We start from the raw sequence: 26,940 nt of genomic DNA on the forward strand, positions 1-26,940 counted from the left end.
GCTTCCATTCTGCTTCTTGTCACATATTTGCAGAATAGAGCATAACAGGAACCCAGCTAGATAGTCTCTAAATTACATCAAAGCATGATTCATAAATATGGGAAAAAAATAGTGTAAATAAATGACTTGTGTACAAAGCATTTCTAAACATAGCCTAAATACGGGCTGAATAATTATACCATAGGGTCGCAAAGGGGTTTCAGAGCATCAGGGCCCAATTTTCCGCAAGAAAATTTTGGCTTGAGAGAGTCTATTCCAGTCTGATAGAATAGGGAAGGTAGAAAACACTTGTTTAAAAAGAGGTTTACACCAACACTTTATTTGTGTAAACTTTAATCTCCTTACAGTAGAAACTTACACAGTACAAGCCAAAAGTAGTATAACAATTTTACAGCAAAGCTTACCAGTAAAATGCAAAACTAATCTGTATCAATTTTTAAAAAAAACTGTGCACTTTCTCAAACTTAACTTTGTTCAGCACATTGTTTTGATTTATATAAGGCATTAATTCTATAAGAATCATTTACTATATTCCAAAATCGCATGACCTAGGTGTAACACTCTATAGCCTGATACCATTTTTGTTCCTTTCGATATTTACAGATTTAATCTACCTGCATTGACATGTAGCATACAAGCACTAAGAACAAATACAAGCTTTGCCAATAGTAGTTTCACATTGAAAAAGTTATATATAAAAAAAGCTCAATTGCAATAGCTTGGTTCTGCTGCAGCTATGACTGTAATTTAAGAATAATTTACCCCTTTGGTGTGTTTTCTAGCTTCCAGTTGTATTTTCATCTTTCAGAACAAAGAATTAAACCTGCTCTGAAATCTCCTCAAACTGGAAGTAGGCCCCGTTTCCATTGGCTACCCAAAACTTACTTTCCTCCTCCCCAACCCCAGAACCTGTGTCTTAAATTGCTTTGAAAGTCAAACCTGCAATATGTGACATAATTGAATTTATTCTAGCTACTATGTACAGAAATGGTTCAGGCAATTAAGTTAGTCCACCTTGTCATTAGTCAACAGGAAGTATAATTACTGTAGCTGTAAAGGAGGTATCTAGTGTTCCAGAATAAGTGAGTTTAATTATGGTGGGAGCTTCCTCAATTCTATTTACATGACAATTTCAGGCTCAATGTTAAATAACAAGTCATCATTTCCTCTTCGGACTTCAAGTAGTAGAGGTGATTCATTCATCACAGCCTCTTGCAGGTCACTGGAAGTCATCAAAGGACGCCCATTGACTTTAACAATAATATCTCCATCTTGGATCCCTCCTCTGCAAAGACAGAAGAAACACAATAAGTATGCCTTGCTTTCTGTGTAGAGAAGTACCAAAACTCACCACCTCTATGGCTGATGTAATGAATTTCTGTGTGTTTTAGTTTCCACTGAAAGGGAATTTCACCCTTCTGACTGGAACAGAATAAACTGTAGTACTGCTAAATGCAGTTAATCTTACAATATTTCATTGAGGATTTTCTTCTAAAACAGAAAACAGCTAAAGTAGTATAGTTTTCTTTGTCTTCATCAAAACTACAGCAGAGGAGAAATAGAAAAGACTTTTAGCCAAGACTCCCTTACTCCATCCGTTTACAAGAATATGTTTTTATCTCTAGAGTGTCAGGCATTGCAAATCAAACACTGTCAAAATTTCAAGAAAAGCAGTTGTGTACCAACTGAACAATAGGCAAATTATTTTTCTCTTGCCACAATAGCCACTTTTATTGGCTTTTGCATCTTTTTAATCATTCCTGAAATAATTTATAGAAATGCTATTTATTTTCCAGCTTTTCTGTAAAATAGTCTTTTCCTCTAAGATAAAGCATTGTCTCAGACAATAGTTCAGACAGTATCTTATGTGAGTGCTATCATGTTTCCTGTTTAAACTAAGTCCAAGTTTCTATTTATAAATATTCAACATACTTTTCAAACACAAATTTGGTTCATTAAATGTACGGTGTTATTTAAATTTGCACACTATTCAATGCTGCCTGGTGTCATTTAGAATAGTTCTGATATCAAAATATTTCATTGCAGTAGAATCTTAGCACATTTTTTTTTTAAACCCACAGGCACTATATTAAATTGGTTAAACAGAAATCAAGACTGCTATAATGATGTACTTGAATATGAATAGGAATACTACCTACTAATATCTATTTGGAAATTTGTTTATGGTGAAGAGAATAGTGTGCTCTACATACCTATGAGAAGGTGAGTTTGGAACAACCTCGTGTACATAAATTCCACTTCTGACATCAGGAAAATCAGCATTATTGTGTTTCAATTCTTCCACCAAGCTAAAAAGAACACAATTATATAGCATTTGAATCCACTACAAAAGCAGCAGCACTCAAAAATTCATATATAACCTCAAATTTATTTATTTTCAAATGTTTGTGACTAAAAATGAATGCAGCACAGAAATAGTAGCACTGTGTCCTATGCACTACAGAGGCAAAAGACATTTCTGCCCGAAAGAGCTAACACGGGCAATGATGCAGAAATTTGCTAATGTTTTTGCGTTTTTACATTTTACAAGATAGTCTAAATTCATAGAACAACATAGCTTTTGACAACTTCAGTCATCATGTAGGAGATTAGAACTGTGAGTTTTCCAGGGAAACTTCATCTTCCTCAAATTTTCTCACATATAAAATGGGTTGTGCTTGTCTTTTTAAAGAAAGAAGACAGGAACCAGCTGCAAAATAGAGGCATTAAAAACATCCTCTAATTTCTGAGATGCTTCAGCTTTGTGTACTGTGTGGGTTAAAACCCACTTCCAGAAACAGAGAATTTTTAATTAATGATGGATTTCTCTGCTGTCAGCCATGAAAACCCTCAGATTGAAAGAAAGCCGAAATGGCTGCACAGAGCTTCACTTTGTTTTATTTTTTATTAAGGAAGCTAACATAATTACATGACTAAAGCAAACACATGTGGTAAAATAGCCTTTTCCTGAAAATAGGCCTGGAGACATCTTACACTGGTTCATTAGACACCTCAAAGCCAGTAAAATCTCACATTGTGTTCATGTCATAGCTACACAGAGAAACATTCTGAGTTCCTCTTTATTGGTGGCAGTCCAGTGATGTTAATGCCATTCCACTGATTTGTTCCAGCTGAGGATCTGACTCTTTGGGGAGGATTGCAAGAGTGTAACTCAATAAATAAAGATGGCTTTACTACAACCCCAGCTGGAAATTGTCTTGTTTAATTTTTTAGTCTACTGCCACTTTGGAAACGTGCCTACTGCTGAGAAAGAACAAAAGTGTAAGAACCCTCATTTGTAATCCCAGGATATGTCCGAATAACAGCAAGACACAAAGCAGTACGAGAAAGAAAAAAGTAAAAAAAAAAAAACAAAAAAAACAACGGAGGAAAGTGTCCATATCCTGCTTTTGTTAACATGTAAGCATAGTTTTGAATTTTAGCAACTACTTTCTTCCCAGTTAGTGGTTAGACATAAAATCTCATATCATATAGCCTCTACTGGCACTGAAAAATACATCAACAAACCTTCAGGCAGCTAATCTGCTACTGGCACTCAGAGTCACCTGAATGCAGCAGCTTGTTTAAATAACCTGGTGTCACTCCAGACAACCTTGTCAAGAAGGAAAGGAAGTATTCAAGCCCTCCCTAATTTCCCTCAGCTTCCAATAAGTCATTTACCATTATCAGTATTTACCAGACAGCTTTTTCAAGTCTGAGAACACACATTTCACCAATACAATTAAATTGTTAACAGACTTCCAAGAAGCTAATTGTGTAATCCACACACTTCTCAATTCTCTGGAGACTTATGGCAAAAGCTGAATGGTGAAGTTCTGAACCACAACTGGACGTATCTTGCCACACATGCTATGCACAGTCATAGATTACCTTTCCAAGATACTTACGCAGGTGTTATTGTCAGCATTCGGATGCCAATGAAACGCTTCTTGCTATCTGAAAATAACATAAAAAATATTGAAGAAATTCAGACAAATACTGCAAAAAATAACTATTTTTTCCCCTAAAGTACTTGTCAATTAAAACAGGAAGTATCATAAATCTAAAAACGAGTCATACACATCTACGCTGAGGTCATCTTTTCTTTCGCTTAACCTTGGTATATGGAATGACAATCCTGCTCTCTGCCAGCAAGTATGAGAGAAACTCATTTATGCTTTCTAAGAGTTTTCCTTCAGGAAATTTAGGAAAAATTCAGTGATTTAGTATCATACTACTTCAGTAAATAGATTTCATAACCAACTACCATTTCACCTGAAACTGGTCAAAACAATTTAATCATATAGTATCCTCATTAAAATTGTAGAAATGGGATTTAAGAAAGGAAAATTTCCACCTTTCAGAGAAAAGACAGCCTTATAAAGACACAACTGAAAGGTTCATGAGTTCTACTCCAAAGAATGAAAAGTTAAAAAAAATAACAAAATGACACCATAGACCTTACCCAGGACTCTACAGATTTTTGAATGGTACAAATTCACTCCTTCAGGAACAGCACCAAATTTCTGTATTTGCCTTTTAGCAGTCATGATATTGCACAGCTGTTTTGTGAACAAATGCAGTCTGATGACTTCCTGAAGTGAGTGCTTCAGTAGTTAGTTATCTCCGGTATGAAACAATATTTCCCCTTGCTTGTTCCAGCATAACTACTCCACAATTTCTTTGAGCTTCTCTATATTCTCATGTGAGGAAAAAAGAGTTAGCCTCCTCTAACTCTTATTCTTTCCAAGAAAAATAGTCCCAAGTAAAAGAATTAGTCCTAAATATTAAGCATGTCCAATATTCCCATTAATGTCAGTGAAAATGTTGAGTACTAAAACATGGAATTTATGACACTCTGGACAGTCATATCTGTAACCGTCATCTCTGCTTTTCCCTGAAATGTTCTGTCTCATGTATTTTATTGTATTAGTGAAACTAATGAGATCACAATCAGCTTTGTGTAAGTATCACAAAGATGTCCTATTACTCAAAACTGAAGTCTCATAAGCCTTGGGCACAGCCATGAACTAGCACACTCACAGTGCTTCACAAGCATATACAGCATATACAAATACTTAAATGTCCACTATAAAATAAATAAATAAACAAACATGGTAACTCCGATACCTGACAAACAATTCCCCTCCCCCTTTTCTGCAATGTGGACAGTTAAGTGATGAAATTGTCATCCTTAGACTTCCTTAGACCTGTATTGAACACTTTGCTGTCAGTCATTGCCTGTGCAATGCAGAATACCAACAATAAGCTATGAGGCATAAGTTATTTAAGCTGCAGAATCTAGATTCCTCCCCTTCCCAATCACTGTCATTTTGTAAACCAGAACGTGTTAGGTAAGAAAGCTTCAAGCCTCTTGTTTTGCACAAGTCCATCCAATTTAAGCCAAGTCAAAAGTCTTACACTAAGTTTTCATGAACAACAAGTAAAATTGTCTTTTTTTTTTTTTTTTTTTTGGAAATATCAACAGAGACTGAATGGGCACAGACAACCAGTTGTACTGTCTTATCATCCCAAGGGGCCTTGTGATGGGTCAGGATTGAGTCACATTGGCAAAACAGTATGCAGCACCTGGAACTACTTGTCATATATTTCCTCTGCAAATAAAAAGACTCAAAACCTATCATTTTGTCAATTTGTGCAATCATGAGGCAGAAGAAAAATAACTGAGAGAACTGGAATAAAGGGAGGTCATACATTTAATAAGCACATCACCAGGGTTAAGTCCCAGCACAGGTTAAAAGAAGGTTAATATATTACAACAGTCAGTTTGAACAATTGTGAAATCACTGCGGCGTCGAGTTTTAGCAGAGCATGGCAGAAGGAGAGATTCAAATCACACTTAGTTTTTGTGAACACCTGGTCAGCTTGAACACTGATTCTAGTGGTACAAAGTCAAGTAAACCAGCCTTAGCCATCAGCTTAAAATTAAATCTGTTTTGTGTTAACAGAAAGTGACAAGCAGCTGACATCAAGTATCTAGATTCAGTTCATTATTTAAGGAGCTTTCTGTTGCACAGTAAGGAAAGTATTTATTTTACTATTAAACTGTTTTTAATTGATGCTTATAACAATATACATAGATTGTATATAGATATACAGTCTATATAGATTGTATATAGATATACAAACCAGCTCGATAAACAGGCTGAAGACAGAAATGTTTATAAACTGACAAAAATAACCAATAAATTTAAATTAAGGAGTCAGTCACTCAGACTCTTCATGGACATGAACATCTGTCACATGAGCAGTTAATATCAGTGGGTCCAGGATATCACCAAGATGTGACTGTAGGAACGAAACCTGCACTCTTTATTCAAATGGCAAACAAAATTCCGACTTCTACACTTACATCATCTTGCAGGTTGCATGAGCAGTCCTGAAAGCATTTACAAAAGATATTTCACAGTCAAAAAAAATCAGGAAATATAACTCCAAACTATAATGCTGAATTATGTGTAGTGTATCTTCAATATAAACTGCAGAGCTTAATTAATTCAGTAGGAAGAAATTCCTATTGGACACTAGCAAAAGGCACTGAAGTAAAAAATAAGAAATATATAATAAATCAGTGGATGCCAAAATATATAGACTGATTTCCACATGTAAAAACACAACACATGGTTAAAATTGAGACATAGATGGAAACACTTAATTTCATGCACCAGTTTATGAATTTGTAACTATGGAAGTAGGTTGACATTATGACTTGAATTCAAAATTAGCAAAGTTCCAGACCTTTCAAGCAGTAAGCATGATCTGTACAAAGCACGGTATGTTTTTGGTAAAAATACATTAGAAATTATTTTGGATCGACCATACAATATATTTGGTAACAAAGAATGTTTAGATAATTCATTCAAATGCCATTCTCTTCTACTTCCCCTCTGCCCCGTACTTAGGTAGACTATATATTTGTTTATTTCCAGGTATATAACGGATGAGACTTCGAGAATTTATGCCTTCTACATGAAACTGGCAGTTAACTGATCAACTGAGATTTAAAAGACTCAAATCAGACTTATTTAATAATACCCTGAGTATCTCCTATAGGCCAAAGTGAATCTGAAAAGATTCTGAAGAAAGAGATGTTTCCGCTGGGAATTTTATCATCTTCAGGCAATATGATATTTACAGCAAGATGGTAATACCCTTAAACTTATTTCTATGACCTAATTGTACCATAAGGGTGGATCCCACTGAAACTACTGAAATGTAACTGGAGCAAAATAAAGCATGATAAAAACATCCCAAAAATCCTGCTTACATAAATTCTTTATGACAAGAAATAATGTCTATAAAACAAAAATTAAAACTATTACCAAATGCCTAAAAAATGCAAACTAAATTTCAGACATTATGAAAATATCTGCTAGAAGTTTTCCTCCTCTGTGCATCAAGGGCTCTAAATGCATGAAGTGAAAGTACAAGATCCTTCAATAAGTAAGAAATAAACAAATTGTAAAAATTGCCTGTGCCAAGAGCATATGTCAGACAGTGAAGCTTGCTGATGTTAAGAGTTAGTGTGAATCCTTTTTCTTTCATCACAGGGTAAATAGAAGGATCAAAAATAATGAGTGTCACATGACATCTAAGCTTAAATCTTTCACTATATTTTTTTAGGGGTCCATAGACAGCACCATCTAGGTCCTCTAGCTGTGCCTAGCAGGTTCACCACTTTGGAGAAGCAAAGGTGCCTGAGGGTGCCTAAGGAAACAAGAGGACTTGTTTCAGTGGTGGCATATCCAGCCTTCACCTTCCATACACAGTGACAAAGAATTTGCTGGCAGGTGGTAGGCTTTCAGCCTCAATAGTCTGCAGGGTACACCATCACTCTGCCTTGTCTTGGAGCAAGCAGTTTGATTCTGCAGGGCAGCATCACCAACAATATAGGCGGCTGCTGTCAGAAGGCAACAGAAATGGAACAGTTGGTAAACTGAGTAAAGAAACTTTTTTTTTTTGACTTGTTGACTGAAGTAAAATTATGACAGCTACTTTGAAATGCACTTTTCAGTACATAGTTAGTAACTATTTTCGACAATTTTTTCCAAATCAACAAGGGAAGCAACCTGATTTGGGGAAAGTAGAAAAGCTTGAATGAAGGAAACCCAGTCAGAATAGTGATGGTCTCAAATATATAGGCAGATGCATAACTTTGAATTCTCTAAGGGAAGTTTCTGAATTAAAAGTGTCTGACAGAACACAGAAGACAGCAGTGCAGGGAAGCAGTTCTGGCATCAGAAACTGGATGAACTGAGGAGGATGAGATTAAAATCAAAAAGATTCAAGAAAAGCAACAGCCAGCAGTCATGAAGCAAGATGAGTAGGGTGTGGACAGATAAGTTGGCAAACGAGAGAAAAGAAGGTTTGGCCTGGATGAAGTATTGCTAGATCAACTTTGGCTGTGTAACACATACTATGACACCTACTAGTACAGTGTTAGACATGAGGCACATATGAAAACCCCAGAGCACTGCAGTCGCTGATATATTTAGAAGTATATGTTCTTTGGTTCTGAGATATTTTTTTCCTCTCCTGTGAACTAGCACGTAGTTGTTCTTCCCGGTGGGTCTGAGGATCTATCACAATATTCAGTTACGTAGCACAGATATAGATGACCAGGACAAAAGAAAGATCAACCACAGATAATGTGCACACTACAAACCATTGTTGGATAAATGTTTTATGAGTTTGCTCCTTACTGTCCACAGTACATCTTAATCTCCTTTTTGCTTGGACAATGTGAAAGAGGAGAAGACTTGCTGAGTCACCATCTGGTCTCAAGATCGTTTGAGACTGTCATGACTCATTTGTGACCACAGAGCTCCTTTTTCCCAGATTTTCACAGGTAACATCTACTCTGTGGGGCTGTTAATATTAAAGCAACGCTCTCTCTTCTATGAAGAAGTCTTCTATTTTCAAGTTCAAGGTGTTCCATATGGTAAAATAATGCTACTTCTTTCAGCAATAGGATCTAAGACCTGTGCCTTTTCGCATTTCGCCCAAACTTCAGGTTAGGATAATAACTGGAAGATAACATCATCACTGTATCTTGCAGACCTTACCTTTATTTTGTTTGTCAAGTGACTCTGTAAGGAACTGAGTGATGCGGTCTGATGGAATAGCAAAGGAAATTCCAGCTGTAACCTTCAAGGTGTTAATTCCAATCACTTCACCATCCTGTTGGGAGACAGCACTCAATTAATGTGCTCCTAAGTGACAGGATTCAGCTCACAACCTAGCCTTTCATTTTAAAGTCTGGTGTAAGTGATTGTAGAGTGTTGTAATCACTCAAGAAATAAACATTACTTCTAAGGGAGGATCTGGGCTCTGATTCACAATCCCTCTCACATTTAACTGTGATGGCCAGAGAGATTACAGTACAGTTTGTTCATCCAAGGTACCTCCCACCACTCATCAAGATTTCCTCTCTGCCAAGCAGGCAGCAGAGTCACAACTATCCTTACAGCCAGAATTCACTGACCTACAAAATCAGTGTTGGTTTTAAGTAATCTATTGTAAAAGCAGTTGTGTAGATTGAGCAAGTCCCGTCTTTGCCTTGTACCCCAGGTTTCAGAGCATGAAAGAAAATAACTGCTCCTACCAGAACCCATTTTCCTCATTGCTGTGTATAATTTCCTGTACCCAACAATGGAATGTTTCTCAAAGATGTATGAACTGAAGCTCAATTGGTGTTGCTTGTATTAGCTTCAGGTTATCTGCCCACCATTAGGCTGGATGGCTGGAAGATGGTATAGTCTAGGAACCTTTACAAAGAAATATTCTCCAACTTATTTCAAACTAGTTCTTAAAAAAAACAAGTCGCCTGGACTTACCAGATTAACTAGAGGTCCTCCAGAGTTGCCATACTGTAAAAATGACATAAGGGAACAATAAATATGTGCTCCACTGTAGGAAACGAAGATTGTATTTCAAGTAGTATTTTGTTTGTAAGCAATTGAAAGAGAACAAGGCATTTCTTGAAGGATGTAATCTTCTGTGATCAGTATTGCAAGTAGGTTTTACACTACCTGCTCACACCTCTTATGATGATTATTATTATTTTTTTCTTTTCAATAACAAGCATTAAGCTAGGAGCAGCAATTTAAAACTCAAAATAGTTCTGCCTTAAATTTAAAAAAGAATCACTAAATCGCTAATTCAAAATGGGTATTTCAATTATTCTAAATACTGTTAGAACAAGGTTTTGAAATAAGTAATTGCTGGTTACAGTTATATTTCAAGGAGGTACATTCAACATATGCACCATTTTTAAGTAGTTTTATTCATCACTTTGGTTTGTAGCACTGTCAGTCTCTCATTCTCCACTGGAAGAGAACACAGTGCTTTGCAAGTTTAATCACCTATGAGGTAGGTTCTACATAAGGACTGATTTAGCCACAGAGATGCACTCCCCTCTAGGGAGAGCATATAGCAGCTCTGAACAATCTGGAATGACCTAATACCTAATGTCCTTCAAAGGAAACATCCAACAGGACTACAGGAAGTGGGAGTTGGAGAATTTCCTTGTCCATCTTCATGTTGGCTCAACAAGTTCATTTTTGAGCAAGGCCAGACTTTTCAAGTAGGTCTACTGAACAGCCAAAAGCAGCAACTTACCACTCAAAATAAACAAAAGCTAAGTGATGCATGACAGCAACGTGAGCCATATAAACTGTTTACACTTAGATAGCACTGAGCAAACCTTATAGATTCTCAGAACAGTAAAACAGACATTAACGTTTTAAAATAAGCTTCAAAGTTCACGTTTAAACAAAGAGATCAGTTTCTTACAATGTATCTTTTCAGTGATCAGAGGTTACACGCTTACTTTTTTTTGGTCTCACTGACTCAAAAGAACTGAGACATTTTTCAGACTTGCTCAGCCTACCATCTTTGATCCACTTGTCCTCTGCTTGAAGGATCTGCTCAGTGAAAGAACTTTAGCACATGCAATATAGCTCCATTTAGGAACTTACGGTCCTGTTTTCTCCCGCTCCTGCTGTCCTAGCATTTCTCAGAAGGCAGCTGCATGCACATTCCTACAGTAACATCTTGGCTAAGCCACAGGAATGCTCTGACTAGACCAGCACTCAAACTCCTCCCATTCTCAGGAGAAAACTAGTGCATTAGCTAAGTACACAGCATCCCTATGCCAGGGACTATCTTCATGTTTTGTGGTCTCCGATGGCAACTTACACGTTGTCATTTTCCTTACCTACTCTACTATCAGTATTCCATTTGCTCTAGTATTATCTGATGTACTGTTATCCTTGTGTAAACTTGTCCGCTAGCTTTTGAGTGCAATGAATGCCTAACTATATGCAAGGAAGCAGTCTGATCTTGAGGAATGCGCACAGGCGTGAAGTCAAGAATCCCATGTTCTAATTTTGCCTCTGCCACCAATTCAGTGTGTGCTTCCAAGTAAACCATTTTGCATAAGTTTTCCTATCTTCTTTTTACAACTGAAGAAACTAATTCTAATTACATGTCTTAGGACCTTCAGCTTCTGAATCGTACAAAGCCTTTTTCAAAAAGTTAATTTTTATGTCATATCTTAGCACAAAAGTGTAGTTAACCTTGTTTTTTTCATAAAATTTCTCTCAATAGCTCTGTGATGATACATATTTGTCAGGAGCTTTGCATGTGTAAATGAGTCATAATGCTTAGTGTTTATGTGAAATTTGGTATCAAGGTCCAGCAAATAAATGCTGAAAGTATTTTTCTTTTAATGTATAACAGATTTAAGCTGTAAAACCTCAGATATGCGTGCAGTGCTCATTTTAGAATCACTACGAGTTATATACACACCCAAGGACTTCACTAAAGCACTTTGGATCTCTCCAAGCTGAAGCTCTGAAGGAGTATTATTTTCATGTTTTTCTATACAACAGGCAACACTAGGGGGCTTTAACTCTGTACAGTATTTCAAAGTTTAATTTCTTTTACATCTAGACTCTTATTTGAATTATGTGATGCTCAAAGGGAAAACAAAACAGGAAGACACCCTCCCTCCCCCCATGTCTCTTTAAAGAAAAACAACAGAAAAAAAAACCTTTTCCTTAAGTTCCTACCTTGGTGTTCTCACATTAAATTCAAGCAGATGCTATCAACTTGACTGCTCCATCTGGTTCTAATGGATGGAGATGAAAGAAACTTTGGCTCTATTCTACAGTATGCTGGGCCAGACCAGCTGAACAAGCACAGAGAGAAATGTGTTGATTTACTGTGGGTCTATATAATCATGTCTTACTGCACGAGATCTACAGAGTGAGATGGGTCTGTCATATGTAACATCTTCATGGACAAACTCAGAGAGGTCCGTTTTATTTAACATCCCTTTTATGACATTAATGCCTGAGTGCAACTAACAGATACTGCGTAGTCTTATAAAAATAAGTGCCTATCACTGATTTCAAACACAGAGTTCATTTGGTGGATTTATCTGTTAAAAAGGGAGGGATTTAAAAGTCCCAGGACTGTGAAGCCCAGTTTCTCTTATACCTAGTACTTACATTGATAATAGCATCTGTCTGAATGTAATCCATATCAGAGTCCCGCAAGCCAAGTTCTTTGCCATCTCGCTGAGCAGTGCTGACAATACCTGTTGTCACAGTGTTCTGTAAGGCAAAAGGGCTTCCAATTGCCACCACAAATTCTCCTGGTCTCAGATCAGCAGAATGACCCAGTAACAATACTGGCAATTTTTTCTTAAATAAAACACAGAAAGAAACAGCCATTAGTTTATATTGATAGTAACTTGCTTAGAAAGATAAACTAGCATGTACTTCGGAACACATACTTTCCATTACATTAATGTAACTCACTAGCATATGCCCAAAACTTACATCAGATACCACTAGTATACAGCATGGCATTACTGCCTTAAACTGTCTTCAGAAACAAACTGCTAGCAGCAGTAATTCCAGAAAAATGTTAACAAGATTCTGAACCAGATTTCCCCATTTTCCAGCAGATTTTTACCTCCTCCTCCTGGAAACAGCATACAAACCAGCTGTAGATCAGCCTGCCACTCCCCCTGCATTACCTGCCAGAGCATGTACTGGCACTAAGCTAGAATGATTAACTAAGATGTCCTGTGTCTTCAGGTAAGGACAGCAGAATCTGGCCACATACTAGCTGAACTATATTTCCCCCAGCCACACCACCTTTTTGGTGGTGGTGTGGCTGGGGGAAAAAAAAAAAAGCAGTTTCTAGTACAGAAGACAAGGTAATTTAATTCTAAGGTAGGAAATTTTTTTCAGGCCAATAGAAAATGTTTGTTTAGTACATTGTTGTCTCCAGATATGTTCCCAAGGAATCCCTAAGCATATACGCCAGTCAATATGTCTGCACTAAATGAAATTGAGATAAAGTTACCAAATTAATTCATCAAGGTCTTTATGCTACTCACCTTAGGGTGAATCTTTATTGTTGCAATGTCAGATTTTTTGTCAATGTCTCTGATAGTTGCTTCATAGGTGTCTCCATTCTGTAGCTGCACTTTCAACTGTTGTCTCCCTGATATAGCGTTGGTACTTGACACCACGTGGGCATTAGTCACAATTAAACCAGAATCAGACATAATAAACCCTGATCCACTGGAAAGTGGGACATTTCGACCGAAGAGGGGGTGCCTGTGCAAGAAGCAAGTAATTGTAATTCATAAGGGAAACATAATGTAGAGATGATTATGTCAGAAATCATTCACCATCTTTCAGCCAATAACAAAGCATTTGATCACGGATGTTATAACCCTTACCAAAACAAACAACAACCCCACAAAACAAACAAACAAAAAATACATTGATGGAGAAAGCATCTCTTGCAGACTGATTGTAGTCAGCCAGGGAGATAGAAACTGAGCTTTTTGGATAGCTGGCATGGTCCTTTTCCTTTGGTTTCTAATCCTATAGGTTTCCTTGCAGAGAGGCTAGGTGACAAAAATGGAAGGAGAAGAAGCCCATCTGACCCACTAATTGCTGCTTCCATATGGGAAGAAAATGATGACAGAAAATAGTAAGGCTGACAAATGGACTGATCCTCTAATGGGAAAAAGCTGACCAGGGACAAAGAGGAACCTTGCAGCTGGACAGAGGAGCAAAGGAAGAGATGACTTCTCAGGGAATCATGAAGCACAAGTGTAGAAAGACAGGAAAAAATATGTCTGGAGACTGAAAGGACTAGGAACACAAAAGACAAAAGAAATGAAAAACACTAACAGTGGGTAAGATTTGGTGGAGAATGACATTTGTTGCAATATAGACAGTTAAGACTTTATAAACTGTTTAGAGTACTGTGACTTTTCTCTGTGAACAATTGACGTTATGACCTTAAATTTGTTAGGGGAACGGAAAATGCTGCAGAAGATGAGAAAAGGTCCACAAATTCTTCCTTCTTCCAAGATGTGATCCGTATTAGGAAATTGTTTGAAAATTCTGGGCTATTCAGCAGTAAAGAATTGGAGTCAATCCCAGGCAGAAGGCAGTGCTACAATTAGCACCCAGCAGGCTGCTGGACAAACATTTACTTATAGGGAAAGAACAAACAATCTTGACTACATATAGAATGCAAAGATCTTAAACACATTCAATTTTAATGTTCTCATAAGACCAGTAAGACTATGTGCAAAAAGCAAGGTCTCAGAAAATTTGATTATCTTGATTTTGCATAATAAAAAAGCCTGTAAAAATATCTCCTGGGTAGAGAGATATTCAGGTAATGGAACATCTGTAATATTTGCAGTAACTTGTTCTGACAGCTGGTTGGCTTGAATACTCAACATCAAACCTGGCTCCTCAGCTTGAGTAACACTGAATATCGGTATGTCTTGGTCAGCAAATTTAGATCATTTTTCCCCAACAGAAATCATTCATGTGTTTAGATAGGTTAGATAGAGATGGTCAACAGGGCTCTTAGTGTTCTCCCTGACAAAATAAAACCAGCTGACGTTATGTCTCACTGAAAGTGGAATGAACACCAAGGTGCTATGTTTTTTCAGCTTATTTCTGGACTTTTTTTTTTTTTTTAATTCTGGAGATATTAAACATAATTTAATAAGCAGCACATCTTAGTTAAGGCTGAAGAGACATCCAAAGATGAAATAGACTTATTTTTTATGTAAAGTACTTTAAAGACTCTAAAACCAATATAGTAGATCTACTAAACAGGAGCAAAACACATAATGGGAATTGTATTATTCATGTGATACCTCAATTTCACAATCTTTGTATCTTCCTTCTCTGAATAAATGAGTTGTCTGTAATGTTTCAGATTCTTTTGTGAATGTCAAGAACTCACAAGTTAGCACACCATTTAACTTGGTTGCAAACAGAGAAAAAGGAAAATCTTTAGACCTTCATTAAACAATGCAATTACATACCAAAGAATTAAAAGAATTACCTGAGGAAAAGTTCAATGTGCACAACTGCAGGTGCAATCTTTTCCACCACATCCGCTATGAAGTTGAATTTATATCTTGGGCTGCTGGACTGTAGGTGACCTATACTAGCAGAAAGAATTGGATATGTTAATAAGACAATACCCTTTTTGCTAAGTAGGTGAGATGAAGGAGAGGCTCTACATTCTAATTTCTAAATGACATCAGATCATCAGAAGCAATGCTTTGTGCCACCATGATTTGCTCTAAGCTGAAGCTCCTACTGAAGAATGACCTCACAGTAGTAGGTCTTGTACTCCAAGTCAACACCTGGTCTTCAGGAGTACTAGATTTGCTTATTTCTAGATGACATAACATAGTAATGGGTACAGATAAAGATTCTGTCTTTCTGAAGTATACACTTCTTTCTTCAGATGCCCTTTACCCAAGTCTTTAAAAGGAAAGGGGGCCTGGGGAATCACCCAAAAAGGAAAGATACACAGAAAAGAAGGAGAGAAGTTTGATAAAGAGATCTCGCGCATTTTGGTATGCTGCATAGTTCTTAATTTAAAGGTCACTTTCACCAATCCATATCTACATATGTATTACTGACCACGAAACCTTTGTATTCAAGTTGTTTATGAGTTATGAGACTACAGCACCATGGAGTTTAACCTATTTACAAAAAAAAAAAGACATCTCACTGATCTAACCTATTCTTTGAATTAATTCCTAAGATTAATTAACTAGCTGTCATAGTTCACATAGTCTTTCAGAATTCTTTCACAATAAAGTGTTAAAGGACCTACAAAGTCAGAAAGTGAGACTCTTTTCATTACCACAATATCTAGAGACTTGTAGCAAAGAAGGGAACTTTGGAACTGACACACCACCAGTATGAAGGAAGAAAGCATTAAAGAAACCAGATCAACACAATTAGGCATTTCTCCATAGAAGTCCATGAGTTCTTTTTCCTGTTACTGGACATGGGATTTACTTTTGAGGGTAAAGAAACCATGCTTACATTTACAAGCTAAATTTATATGGTACGGTATAAACAGACGGAACAACTTGGCAGGAGCAGATTCAGCCTATTATTTCTATGTACATTCTCACGCACTCTGCAAAATCCTTCCATCCAATTGAATATACTTCTTTCAGTATTTGGTTTAAAAGAAACACTGCAAACAGGAATTGCAGAGGTCAGACACATGTAAGCACAATACACTTATTTATTTTGCTTTCTGGGGCACTGAAGATTGATCTTACCTTCAGCTACAGCTGAAGCAGCTTGCCAGATTACGCAGTATATCCTTTGAAGTCTACTAACATGACTTTAAATGGTTGCACACACAGCAGTGTACACTGACAGGATATAACATTATCATCACATTTATTATAATAGAAATGGCTACACATCTATGAAAATCAGTTGGCTAGACCCTCAGCTGATGAGCTATCAGAAAAGTGGGGGGTAAAGCATTGTGAAAAGCTTTTTTCAGTTGGTGTACATCAGTGAAGTGATGTACTATGTGAGTCAGGGCAACTACAATGCTTTGTATCTATTGAGTGCTGAACTGTTCCACTCGTGCCAAACTGTCACAGCACTGCACTCTGCCAAAAGCAGAGGAGGAAGCCTGCCAAAGAACTCATCTTCACACCACTCCTGACCCACCACCACGCAATCATCATGGGTGGCAGTGGCTTTCCAGGTACAATTTGGGGTAAGCAGAAAGATAAAATCTGAACGAGACAGTGGATTAATGTAAATATTGAAAGAGTGGAAGAAAATACCATGCAGTAAAAGAGGAGTAAAACTGAAGCAAATCTCGTTTTTCCACAGTGTACTGAAAGCATTTCTCAAGTCCGAGTAAAGTCCAGAACCTTGGTGCTGGGGTCAGAAAACATGAACACTCAGACCTGAAGGTGAATCCAAACCTGCCTTCCTTGGAGGAAGGGGAAATTTCAAACAAAGGAGGATCAAGAATAGCAAACTTTTTCTTCAAAGTCTAGCTGAAGATCTCCTGGCCTGATGAGAGATGAGCTGTTAGTTTCTGGTGGGGGCTAAATACTGCCAATCTTGAGATGCCTGCATAGAAACTGACTTTTCTTGAATCATTTTCTGCAAGCTGGGAGTGACAAGAAGCTTTAGCCACATTAGACGGCATCCAAAGAAGCTCAAACTGTGGACCAGGAAGAAGTAACTGGCAACTAATACTTGGTCTCAGATGTATAGACTGATTTAAGGGAATTTATGTTGGTTATTACTAATCAATAACAGCGTGTTGCACAGTTGTTAAGCCACTGATTTTCATCAGAAGTTTTCAATCTACTTTAAAAGGCAGGTATTGCAGCCTGAGAAACAGAAGGGGGAATGAATATACAGCATTGCCTAAGCTGTATAAGGTTGTCCTCAAAGAAGTGTCACAGCTGGAGTAATAGAATCAGGGTTTTATGTCAGACCTACAATCTATCCTTTAATTTGCATTAGGTGGTAAGGACTAGCTACTGTTCTTACTAAAACATAAAACTAATCACATCTTATTCCTTCCTCTCCCCCACCAGACATTCTTGCTGTCTCTCAGTTTCATGCAGCTCTCAGACCTCTGCTGGACTGAGAATGTAAAAGCTCCACGTTTACAGCAGCTTCAGGGTTTTTGACCTATTGACCTAATGAGATTTGCTGCATATTTTCTCTTAATAGCATCCATTCTTCTCCATGTTATTGCTGCATGTTCAAGATCATCTCATCAGTCAAAGCTAATTTATCTTGGCAAGAAGGTGTAATATGATGCAAGTAACTCTCTGCAGAACAGCCAAGACATGAAAAGTGTTGTGAGCAGGTTGTACCTGAAACAAAAACAAACTTATATTGTCAAAGTCTTTAGCTCTCTGCATCTTTCTTAATCAAAATAGCTAGATTTTTTTTCCAATCCATACCCACAAATCAACCAGATTCAGCAGATCTGAAGTATCACCCGACCATTTAAATCAAGTCATTAAATCTTGATAATCTTGATAAGCTTTCAGGCACCTCTCATGGAGAATTCAAATTCCAGATTTGGGTATAAGTGTATGAACTGAAGTTAAAGATGTTCAGTCTAGTCTGTTAAATTTGATCTTGCGCTCCAGCTCTATGGGCTCCAACTACTATGGATTTACATCCAATTGGCTAAACCTAAGTGACCATCAGGTAAGAGCCCATTATTATCAGCTGAAGATTTGGATAGTAGCATTATCTACAGCTTATGAGTTTATTTAATAGCTTTATATCTATTTTCTTGCAGAGGCAATAGACCCCCTCCAATCACATTAGCACTGCTGTAAATCAGGAACAACTCCAACAAATTTGTGGAGTTAGCTAGTACGAAAAGAACTGAAAAAAAAATAATTAGTAGAAATAAATTGTCATTATCCCACTGAAGACAATAAAACTTGAACTGTTTACAGTTGCAGAAGACTGAAAATTTCTGAATATCTGCCAACTTGTTCCCTGTGGAATCAAACCAAATTGTATTCAACGCCTTCTTAAAGACAATACATTTTATCAAAATCCACAAATTTATATTCATTAGGAATTTGTGAGCCTGGGAAACCCATTCTTTTGAGGCTGTTCTGCCATTACCCTTCTAAAACCAGCGTCAGAAAGGATCTGTATGTTCAGCAAAATTATTATGTCTAAGGGAGGACTGCAACCTGGCAGATCAGATCACCAGGGATAAACACTGTCCCTACTACGCTTTCATGGCAAGAAATGAAAGACAAATAAAAGATTATAATGTCTCTGCTTAAAAAACAGAAACATCTGCTGGAAACATAGGTTCATGGGCAGCTTTTCTGATGAATTCAGCATTAAGATCAAGTTGCATAGCTGTGCACTGACCATAAAGCCTTGGTGGGTTTAATGCCACTTTATGGTTCAGGCAACTTGCTTATACAGTGGATGTCTACTCTGCACAGATGAAAACAATTTGGTGAACCAACACCAAAGTGGCTTTCTTGTGCAGTACAGCAGTCACAACAGCCAGACAATGATTGGCACATGCCTTCCTGCACAGACACCTAACCACCTCATCACTGACTTCAGAGGCTTGTTATTCCTTCTTCCCAAGTGACTCTCATGATGAGACACGAGAACATCTCTTTCCTGACAAATATCTTTTATGAAAACAGTGAAGTGCTACACTCTGAATATATACCAAACATTGTACTATGTTCATCCTCACCTGCAGGAACTAAACCCAAACTCAGACATAAAGAAAACAATCAGTAAAGGAATGTGACTAGAGTTTATTTCCAGCTAATACCCTGCAATGCATTTCCCTAAATACAGCTGGAGGCAGGTGTAAAGTTCTGATGACAATAATACCATTAGGAGACCTCAGTATCTCTTACTGGGCCAGTTTTTCAGAAATGCAAGTAATGATGTCCTCAGTTATTCCTCTGCATCTTCAAGGTTACACTCTTACACACTCCAAATGCCCTAGGCAGAACTGTGTGCAATGACCCTGCTCAAACTTTAACTGTATTTTCAAGTGTTTCTTTTCAGGAGTGAAACTTCTAGACTCCTCGCTTGCAAAGATTTGACTGGCATGGGTAATGTTTTATATCATGACTGCTTTCTGACAGTGACTTCAGTTATGACTTCAATTCACAATGCAGAGGGCAGACTTTCTCAGGCAGAACCCTGTAAAAGATCAGTATTAAGGCCAATGGGTCTTGTTACCTGGAATTTATTGAATTTATTTCCTCAAATATTTTCTATTTTTTTTTCCTTGTTGCACTGATGAAACAACACCTTTATTTTTCAAATTCCTTTTTTTTTCCCCTTTGCTTCTGCATCCTAGGAGAGAAAACCCAAATTGTTTGACATATGACCTGCCTTCCAAGAAACCATTAGCAAAATAACATTGCAGAGACTTATTAACTGTACTGAGCATGTTGTATTGAGAGCTGATAAACAACCCTCTGTGCAAGAAAAAAAATCTGACATAATTTGGCAATAAATCGCAGGTGACCTAATGAACACTTTGCGTGAGGAGTTTGACCCTTTAATAGACTGATATGTGACATTAAAACTTCCATTTGCTACAGTGGTAAACAGAGCTCTGTAAGAATGGGTCTTTGACTACAGAGGTTGTCTTCCATCAATGTTTATACCATTACTTACACACTAGCATATACTGCTTTGTCTTTGTGACAGAACGTGACAAAAGGCAGGTAAAAGCTAGCTGTTTCAGAAGGCTACCATATCATAAGGTACCTTGTGTTGAACAAGGAAAAAACAAACACACAATTATATGTAGTATATAGTTCAAATATGTCCATAAGTTCTGCATACAATTTCCATTGGTGTCTTCAGTAAGTTCATGGGTTTGCTCAGATGCATAAGGCTGATTGCATGAATAACCATTTCAGCACACAGGCAGACTGAAGAAAACCCATAATAGAGTTCCTGCATCTCCATGCAGTGCCCACCACCTTGCAGTTCCCTGCATCTAAAACTCTCAATGTAGCATGGTGTTCTTCAAGCTAATACAGGTCCTTAATAAGGAAAAAACAAAATTTAAGGTTTGTAAGCTTTGGAAATATCACTTGCTTTGCCATTCTAGACACCTTTCTCCCTTTCTGCACCTACTACTCCTTTTTTAATGCATTCATTCACCAGATTTCTGTCACCATGAAACTACGGCTAAATTTTTTTAGCTTACCTTGGTTTATCAGAACCAGCATCTAATTTAGCATCAAGGTAAGAAACTAGAAATGGGCAGAAGCAGAAGTTTCAAGAGCTGCTCTCCAAGTCATTGCATGTTCTGAAAACAACCTAAGTCATGCTATGTAAGGCTACCATTATCTAAGATTGTTTTAATGTATGTATGGTTAAGTAAAATTGGATTTACTTTGTAACTAGTTTAGGTCTCCAACCTCTGAGTCATCTGAGGCCAGATTGCTTTCATGAACAGGGAAAATAGAGAAAACTCAACAGCAGTTTTAAACTGTCGATTTTCTTCTAAAGCCTCTCATTACAGCCATTGCATGTTATTGTTAAAAAAAAAAAAAAAAGAAAAAAAAAAACACACAGAACATAATTGAGTTCTATTCCTGGCTCAACCACCAACTCAGTTTGACCTTGGGCAAGACACTTGGTTTCTTTGAGCTTCAGTTTGTGCAGCTGTAGAATTGAATAAAAAAATTAAAACTTCACAGAGAACCAGATGCTTCATCTAAGCTGTGGTTTACTGGGACAAAAAATAAAGCCAAAATAAAGTGAACACTAAAATAGTTGCTTGGAAAAAAAAAAAAATCATACCTCTACCTTACTGCTCTGAATTCCTAAGCCTATTAAACAGTAGACTCAGGAGGATTCCTTAAAGAAAATGTCATGTGTACCAAACCCCAAGTACTCTGTAAGCCTAAGATGCAGGCTAGCTCACCCATTCTGGTTAAACATTCTTGTTATTTTGAGTGGAACAGTTCCAACCAAATATTAGGAGTACTAAAGCTAACGGATGCTTGTGAGAAAATGAACAGACAAACAGAAGTTTCTGATTGCTAAACACTGGAGAGACTGATTATCACAGCTCCAACTAGCAGTGGCGCAGTTTTTGGCTCTGACAAGCCAAGAAGTAACTTCAGGAATATCATTTTACCCCCTTCCTCTTTCTGCCTCCCTTTGCTTTCTCTGGAAAGTGGGATATATGAAAGCCCTCCTATTCACAGAAAGGTTTCAAAAGGCCAGCAACGCTTGCCCTTTTCCCTCTAACTCCTCCCAATAGCTTTTAGAAAGTTTGCTATCTATGTTTGCTAACGGTTGGTGGTTCACCTGACATAATGGATGCCCTAATACATGACTTAAAACACCACTATTCATATGAATTTTCTTTCTAGGAATGGTATTAGAAAGCTAGTAGAAGCACACCCTTAAAAATAACATACAAGGAAGTATGGAAAAAGAAACTAGCAATGTTAACCCTTACATAAAGTGACCAAATTTAGTAACAAAAAACAAAACAGAACTCCAACATAGGTGATTACTAAGCTTTCTGATGTTATAGCCTGAAGTTACTGCTGATTATTACAATATCCTAGGTCAAGCAAAGGCCTTGGTATGTTATTGCAAAACAGAAGACTGCTTGATATCGTGACTGTCATCATTTTAAACCACAAGGAAGGTTTACAGGCATCCTTTCCCCTTTAAACTCCGTAAGACTCCAGCTGTAAAACATCTTGTGAGAAGAAAATAAAAGAGACAAGAAACTATGTTTAGATGTTTTATGTACTACCTGGTGCTTTTTTTTTGCACTGTCTGAGATACACTACTTTAGCAGGCACTTTCTTGCCAGGATACCTGTCAGGTGAATCAAAGCAACCTCTGATAACATTCGCAGGGACAATCCCAGAGCAGAGTCATTTCCAGCTCTGCACTCTGTGCAGGACATGGCACCATGGTTTTGCAGCACAGCTCACAGAGGCAATGCCATTGAGAAGCATCAATAATGAGCACCAAGCCTATGAAGTAAACATGATGCTGGCAATATCAGAGCAAGCTTGTAGCATGGACAGCGTGCCTTGAAAAGGGGTGACTGACCTGATTGCCTAACGCCTGTGGTCACTGCCACACGAGAAACCGTGCTTGTCTCATGCTCAGCAGCATGCACAGCATTGAGGTGCCTGTGGCCATGCTGCCACAGGGCAACCTTCCTAATGCTCTAAGCCCATCCAGAGGATAGAGGAAGGGGATCTGATCCCTTCTGAGAGGACCTGAGCACCGAAAAACCCCTACACCACACCACAGTGAATGCTGACAGCAGGACGAGCCGCCTTGCCCCTGGGGAGCCTCGAAGCCCTCCTGCAGCCCCCAGCCCCTCATTATGGCCTGTCAAGCAACACTCCCCACACCACCCACCCCAGGCAGACCCCGCCATGCTCCTACCCGATTCACAGGCTCCCTTCTGGACCTGGGCGACAGCGGGCAGGCCGTGCTGCAGTGCCTTGCGGCTCACCGCCTTCAGCTGGCAGACGTTGTCGTAGGTGCGGCCGTCGCTGCCACACACCTGGGCGCTGAGCTTGCACTGGCAGACCCCCTTGGCGAAGCGCTTGCCCATGGGGTAGCGGCAGTCCAGGCTGTCCCCGCAGGGGGGATCCTCCTTGCGGCCACACGAGTCCCCCTCGCCCGCGGCGCAGATGAGGCAGCAGTTGCAGCGGTCGGGGACGTAGCCGCTGGGGCAGCTGGGGCTCGGGCACTTGGAGACATCGCAGCGGGTCGGGCACTTGGCTCGGGCCGCCGGGAGCTCGGCGGAGCCTCGGCTGCAGCCGAGGGAGAGCAGGAGCAAGGGGCTGAGCAGCGACACCCGCATCCTCGGCGGCGGAGAAGGGGTGCGAGCCTGCCCGGCCCGAGGGGAAGGAAAAAGGAGGAGGAGGAGAGAGGGAAAAAGTGCAGTCGTGGTGCAGCGAGGGAAGGGAAAGTCAGGCTTGGTGCACACACGGGTGGGAAAGTCTTGATTCCCCCGAGGAGGAGCGAAAAGCGGAGAGGAGGAGGAGGCTGTGGGATGAAGACCAGCTCCGTCCGTGCGAGGCGCGGCGCCCAGCTGCTCCCCGGCACTAGCTGGCAGCGCTGAGGCGCCCAGCCATGGCCAAGCCGCCGCGCAAGGTGGCCGGGGAAAGCAGTGAGGACAAGCAGGACCGAGAGGAGCAAGGGGGGTTTTATGGGGGACGTGCCCCGGGCCGCCGCCGCCTCCAGCGGCAGCCGCCGGAGCTCGGTGACCGCCAGGCCCCACCCCGGCCGGGGAGGGACGGCTCCCGGCGGGCGGGCGGGCGGAGCGGGGAAGGCTCGCTCCCCTCAGTTTGGCCCATGCTGCTCTCCTGCTGGGAAATCACCGACCAAAAGGGGGGAAAGGGTGAGGGGGAGCCCGGCTGTAGCGAGCCTCAGGCGGCAGGAGGTCGAGGGAAAGTGGGTGTCTGTCTGTGTGAGAGTACACCTGAGGTTGTGCCCCCTGAAGAGCAGGGGGTAGGAAGCCAGCCATTGTGTCTCCCCTCACGCTCGACGTTAACGCTGGCAGCGTTAATAAGAACTTGTCCCCACTGCCACAAAAGGGTGGTTGGGGTTTGGCCCCTGCCTTGATGGCAAACACAGTAGTAGTTGGATGTGAATCCCCGTCTGCAGCAGAGAGGGACACGGCTGGATGTTCCGCCAGATGATCACTTGTATGGCGTGATGGCAAGTTGTCCAGGACACCTTCCCCCAACGAAGGGCATCTGTGGGGCTCTCCATTGTAACTTACCTCAACAGAAGATTTGGTAGCTTCTGTAGAATGTAATATTAACGGGAAGTATTGCCGAAGGCCTAATCCTTGGGTGATTGTTTTCTTTTTTCAGCTATCCTTTACTACAAAGTGTTCAGAATCATTCTCATTTGGGAGAGTACCTGCCAAGCTGTGTTAACTAGCCGCTGACACAGTTTTCGTAATAGACAGAGTAAAACTTATTGATGTGCACTATCCTTACCAACAAAACACATGCTCTCATGTAGCTAGTTGCAGCTTTCAAATTACTTAATTTACCTATAGCTGCTAGAAACCTTACCCTAACTTAAGCAGAAAAACTTCCAACATAAGTCATCTAAAAACCACACGGAGCATGATAAGCAAGCCCTACTCACTGGGTATGACAGACTCTTCACTTCTAGCTGCAGTTCACTCTTCATGTTGGGGATACAGCATACTGAACCCTGCAAGGCTGTGCCTTGGACATCTCCTGATGGGATCCCATGAACCACGTGTAAGTCAGCAATAGATGACTACAGTTTATTGATCATCTGCGTGTGGCTATAGGGTCATACCGAGGGAGAAATGCTGTTGCTGTCTTCCAATTAAGGACCTTGAATGCAGTAGGCAGACTCTAGAATCCCCAGCCACAGTTAGTGTTTTGTTGTTTCCTGTGTTATACGGACAGAAGTGGTTCAAGACTGGATTCTCCAGACAGCTGCAGTCCAACTTACAGGGAAAAAAAAAAAATGTTAAATGTGATAGCTAAAGACATTAAGTGACTTGTGATAAGAAAACTCATAGAATCATAGAATATCCCAAGTTGGAAGGGACCCATAAGGATCATTGAGTCCAACTCCTGGCACCACACAGGTCTACCCAGGAATTCAGACCATATGACTAAGTGTACAGTCCAAACACTTCTTAAACTCAATCAGGCTTTGTGCCGTGACTACAACCTTGGGGAGCCTGTTCCAGTGCGTAACAACCCTCTCAGTGAAGAACCTCTTCTTGATATCCATCCTGAACCTCCCCTGCCGCAGCTTGACACCATTCCCCAAGGTCCTGTCACTGGTGACTGAAGAGAATAGATTGTCACCTGCCCCTTCACTCCCCCTCATGAGGAAGCTGTAGACCGTGATGAGGTCTCCCTTCAGCCTCCTCTTTTCGAGGCAGAACAGACCAAGTGACTTCAGCTGCTCCTTGTATGGCTTTCCATCCAGGCCCTTCACCATCTTCATAGCCCTCCTCTGGACACTCTCCGGCAGTTTCACATCCTTTGTGTACTGTGGTGCCCAGAACTGCACATAGTACTCTAGGTGAGATTGCACCAGAGCAGAGCAGAGCGGGAAAACTGTAAAGCTTTGTTGTAGAACACATCTTGTCATTTTTTTTTGAAAAGGTAAGATTTACTTTTTCTTATAAAGCAGTACATAAAATATGAAAAATGTCTATGTTTTGATACAAACTTGCCCTTTAAGGAGGCAGGAGACTCATAAAATTAAAAGTGTTAGGTCTGAAACATAGATCAGAAGGAAACAAGGGCTCTGTGTGTAAGAAACATGAATATTTTCATTATTTATGATGACAGTTACAAGGAAGAGGTTGAAGAAAATGTTTCAAATTACAAATAGCAGTCTGTAAGCTATTGCTGTTAGGCTACGGAATCTTTCATAGCTGTATTGACATTCCTGTTGGTTGCCTCTTTCTGTAGTCATTCTTGGAGACTTCAGACAACATATAGGAAATACAGGACAAATTCAGACAGAGAAATAGAGCAAACTCAGCTGATGTGCTTGTGATCTTGGATGAGTGTAAAGAGATTCACAGAATCTTATGTAAATGTCTTATTGGTTTGCATATTATTAACTTAGAATGAAAATAAATCTGAAAGGTATTTTCTCTTGCCTGTTGTCATAGCCAAAATAAAACAGATGCAGTTTCTTAGAGAAGCTTCTACTGTTAAGGCTAAACATTAGTTATATTTTGAGGGGTATGTGTTAGGCTCCTGTTTATTATAGGAGACAAAACAAGAACACTAAGTGATATTTAAGTCTCTGCTACTATTTTTTTTTCATCTTTCAAAAATTATTATTCTCCCTCAAAAAGAGTGACACAGAGAGCAAGGCTAGAAAAAATAAATAATAATAACAAAAATATTATGTCAAGTACTGGGTGCTCTTCTTTGGAAAAGTGAGTAAGAGGTTTCATGGCTCAGTACTACTTGTTGAATGCCTTTCACTTGAATTTTAATTCATGCAAAAAGTCAAAAGTGGT

The 26,940-nt window shown here is 39.4% G+C and overlaps 1 protein-coding gene across 1 annotated transcript; it reads right to left on the reverse strand.

Moving 5' to 3' along the window:
- Window positions 1-316: 316 nt before the first annotated feature.
- On the reverse strand, window positions 317-24,173 carry HTRA3 (HtrA serine peptidase 3). Its single transcript, XM_068679790.1, has 9 exons — window positions 23,334-24,173; window positions 15,424-15,523; window positions 13,436-13,658; window positions 12,537-12,731; window positions 9,858-9,890; window positions 9,087-9,201; window positions 3,909-3,957; window positions 2,214-2,309; window positions 317-1,285 (listed from the first exon to the last, which is right to left on the reverse strand). The coding sequence occupies exons 1-9, from the start codon at window positions 23,755-23,757 to the stop codon at window positions 1,120-1,122; spliced, it is 1,401 nt and encodes a 466-aa protein (XP_068535891.1). The 5' UTR covers window positions 23,758-24,173; the 3' UTR covers window positions 317-1,119.
- Between the last annotated feature and the right edge of the window lie 2,767 nt (window positions 24,174-26,940).

This window comes from Anas acuta, chromosome 4 (assembly GCF_963932015.1).
Source record: "Anas acuta chromosome 4, bAnaAcu1.1, whole genome shotgun sequence".
Lineage (NCBI taxonomy): Eukaryota > Metazoa > Chordata > Aves > Anseriformes > Anatidae > Anas > Anas acuta.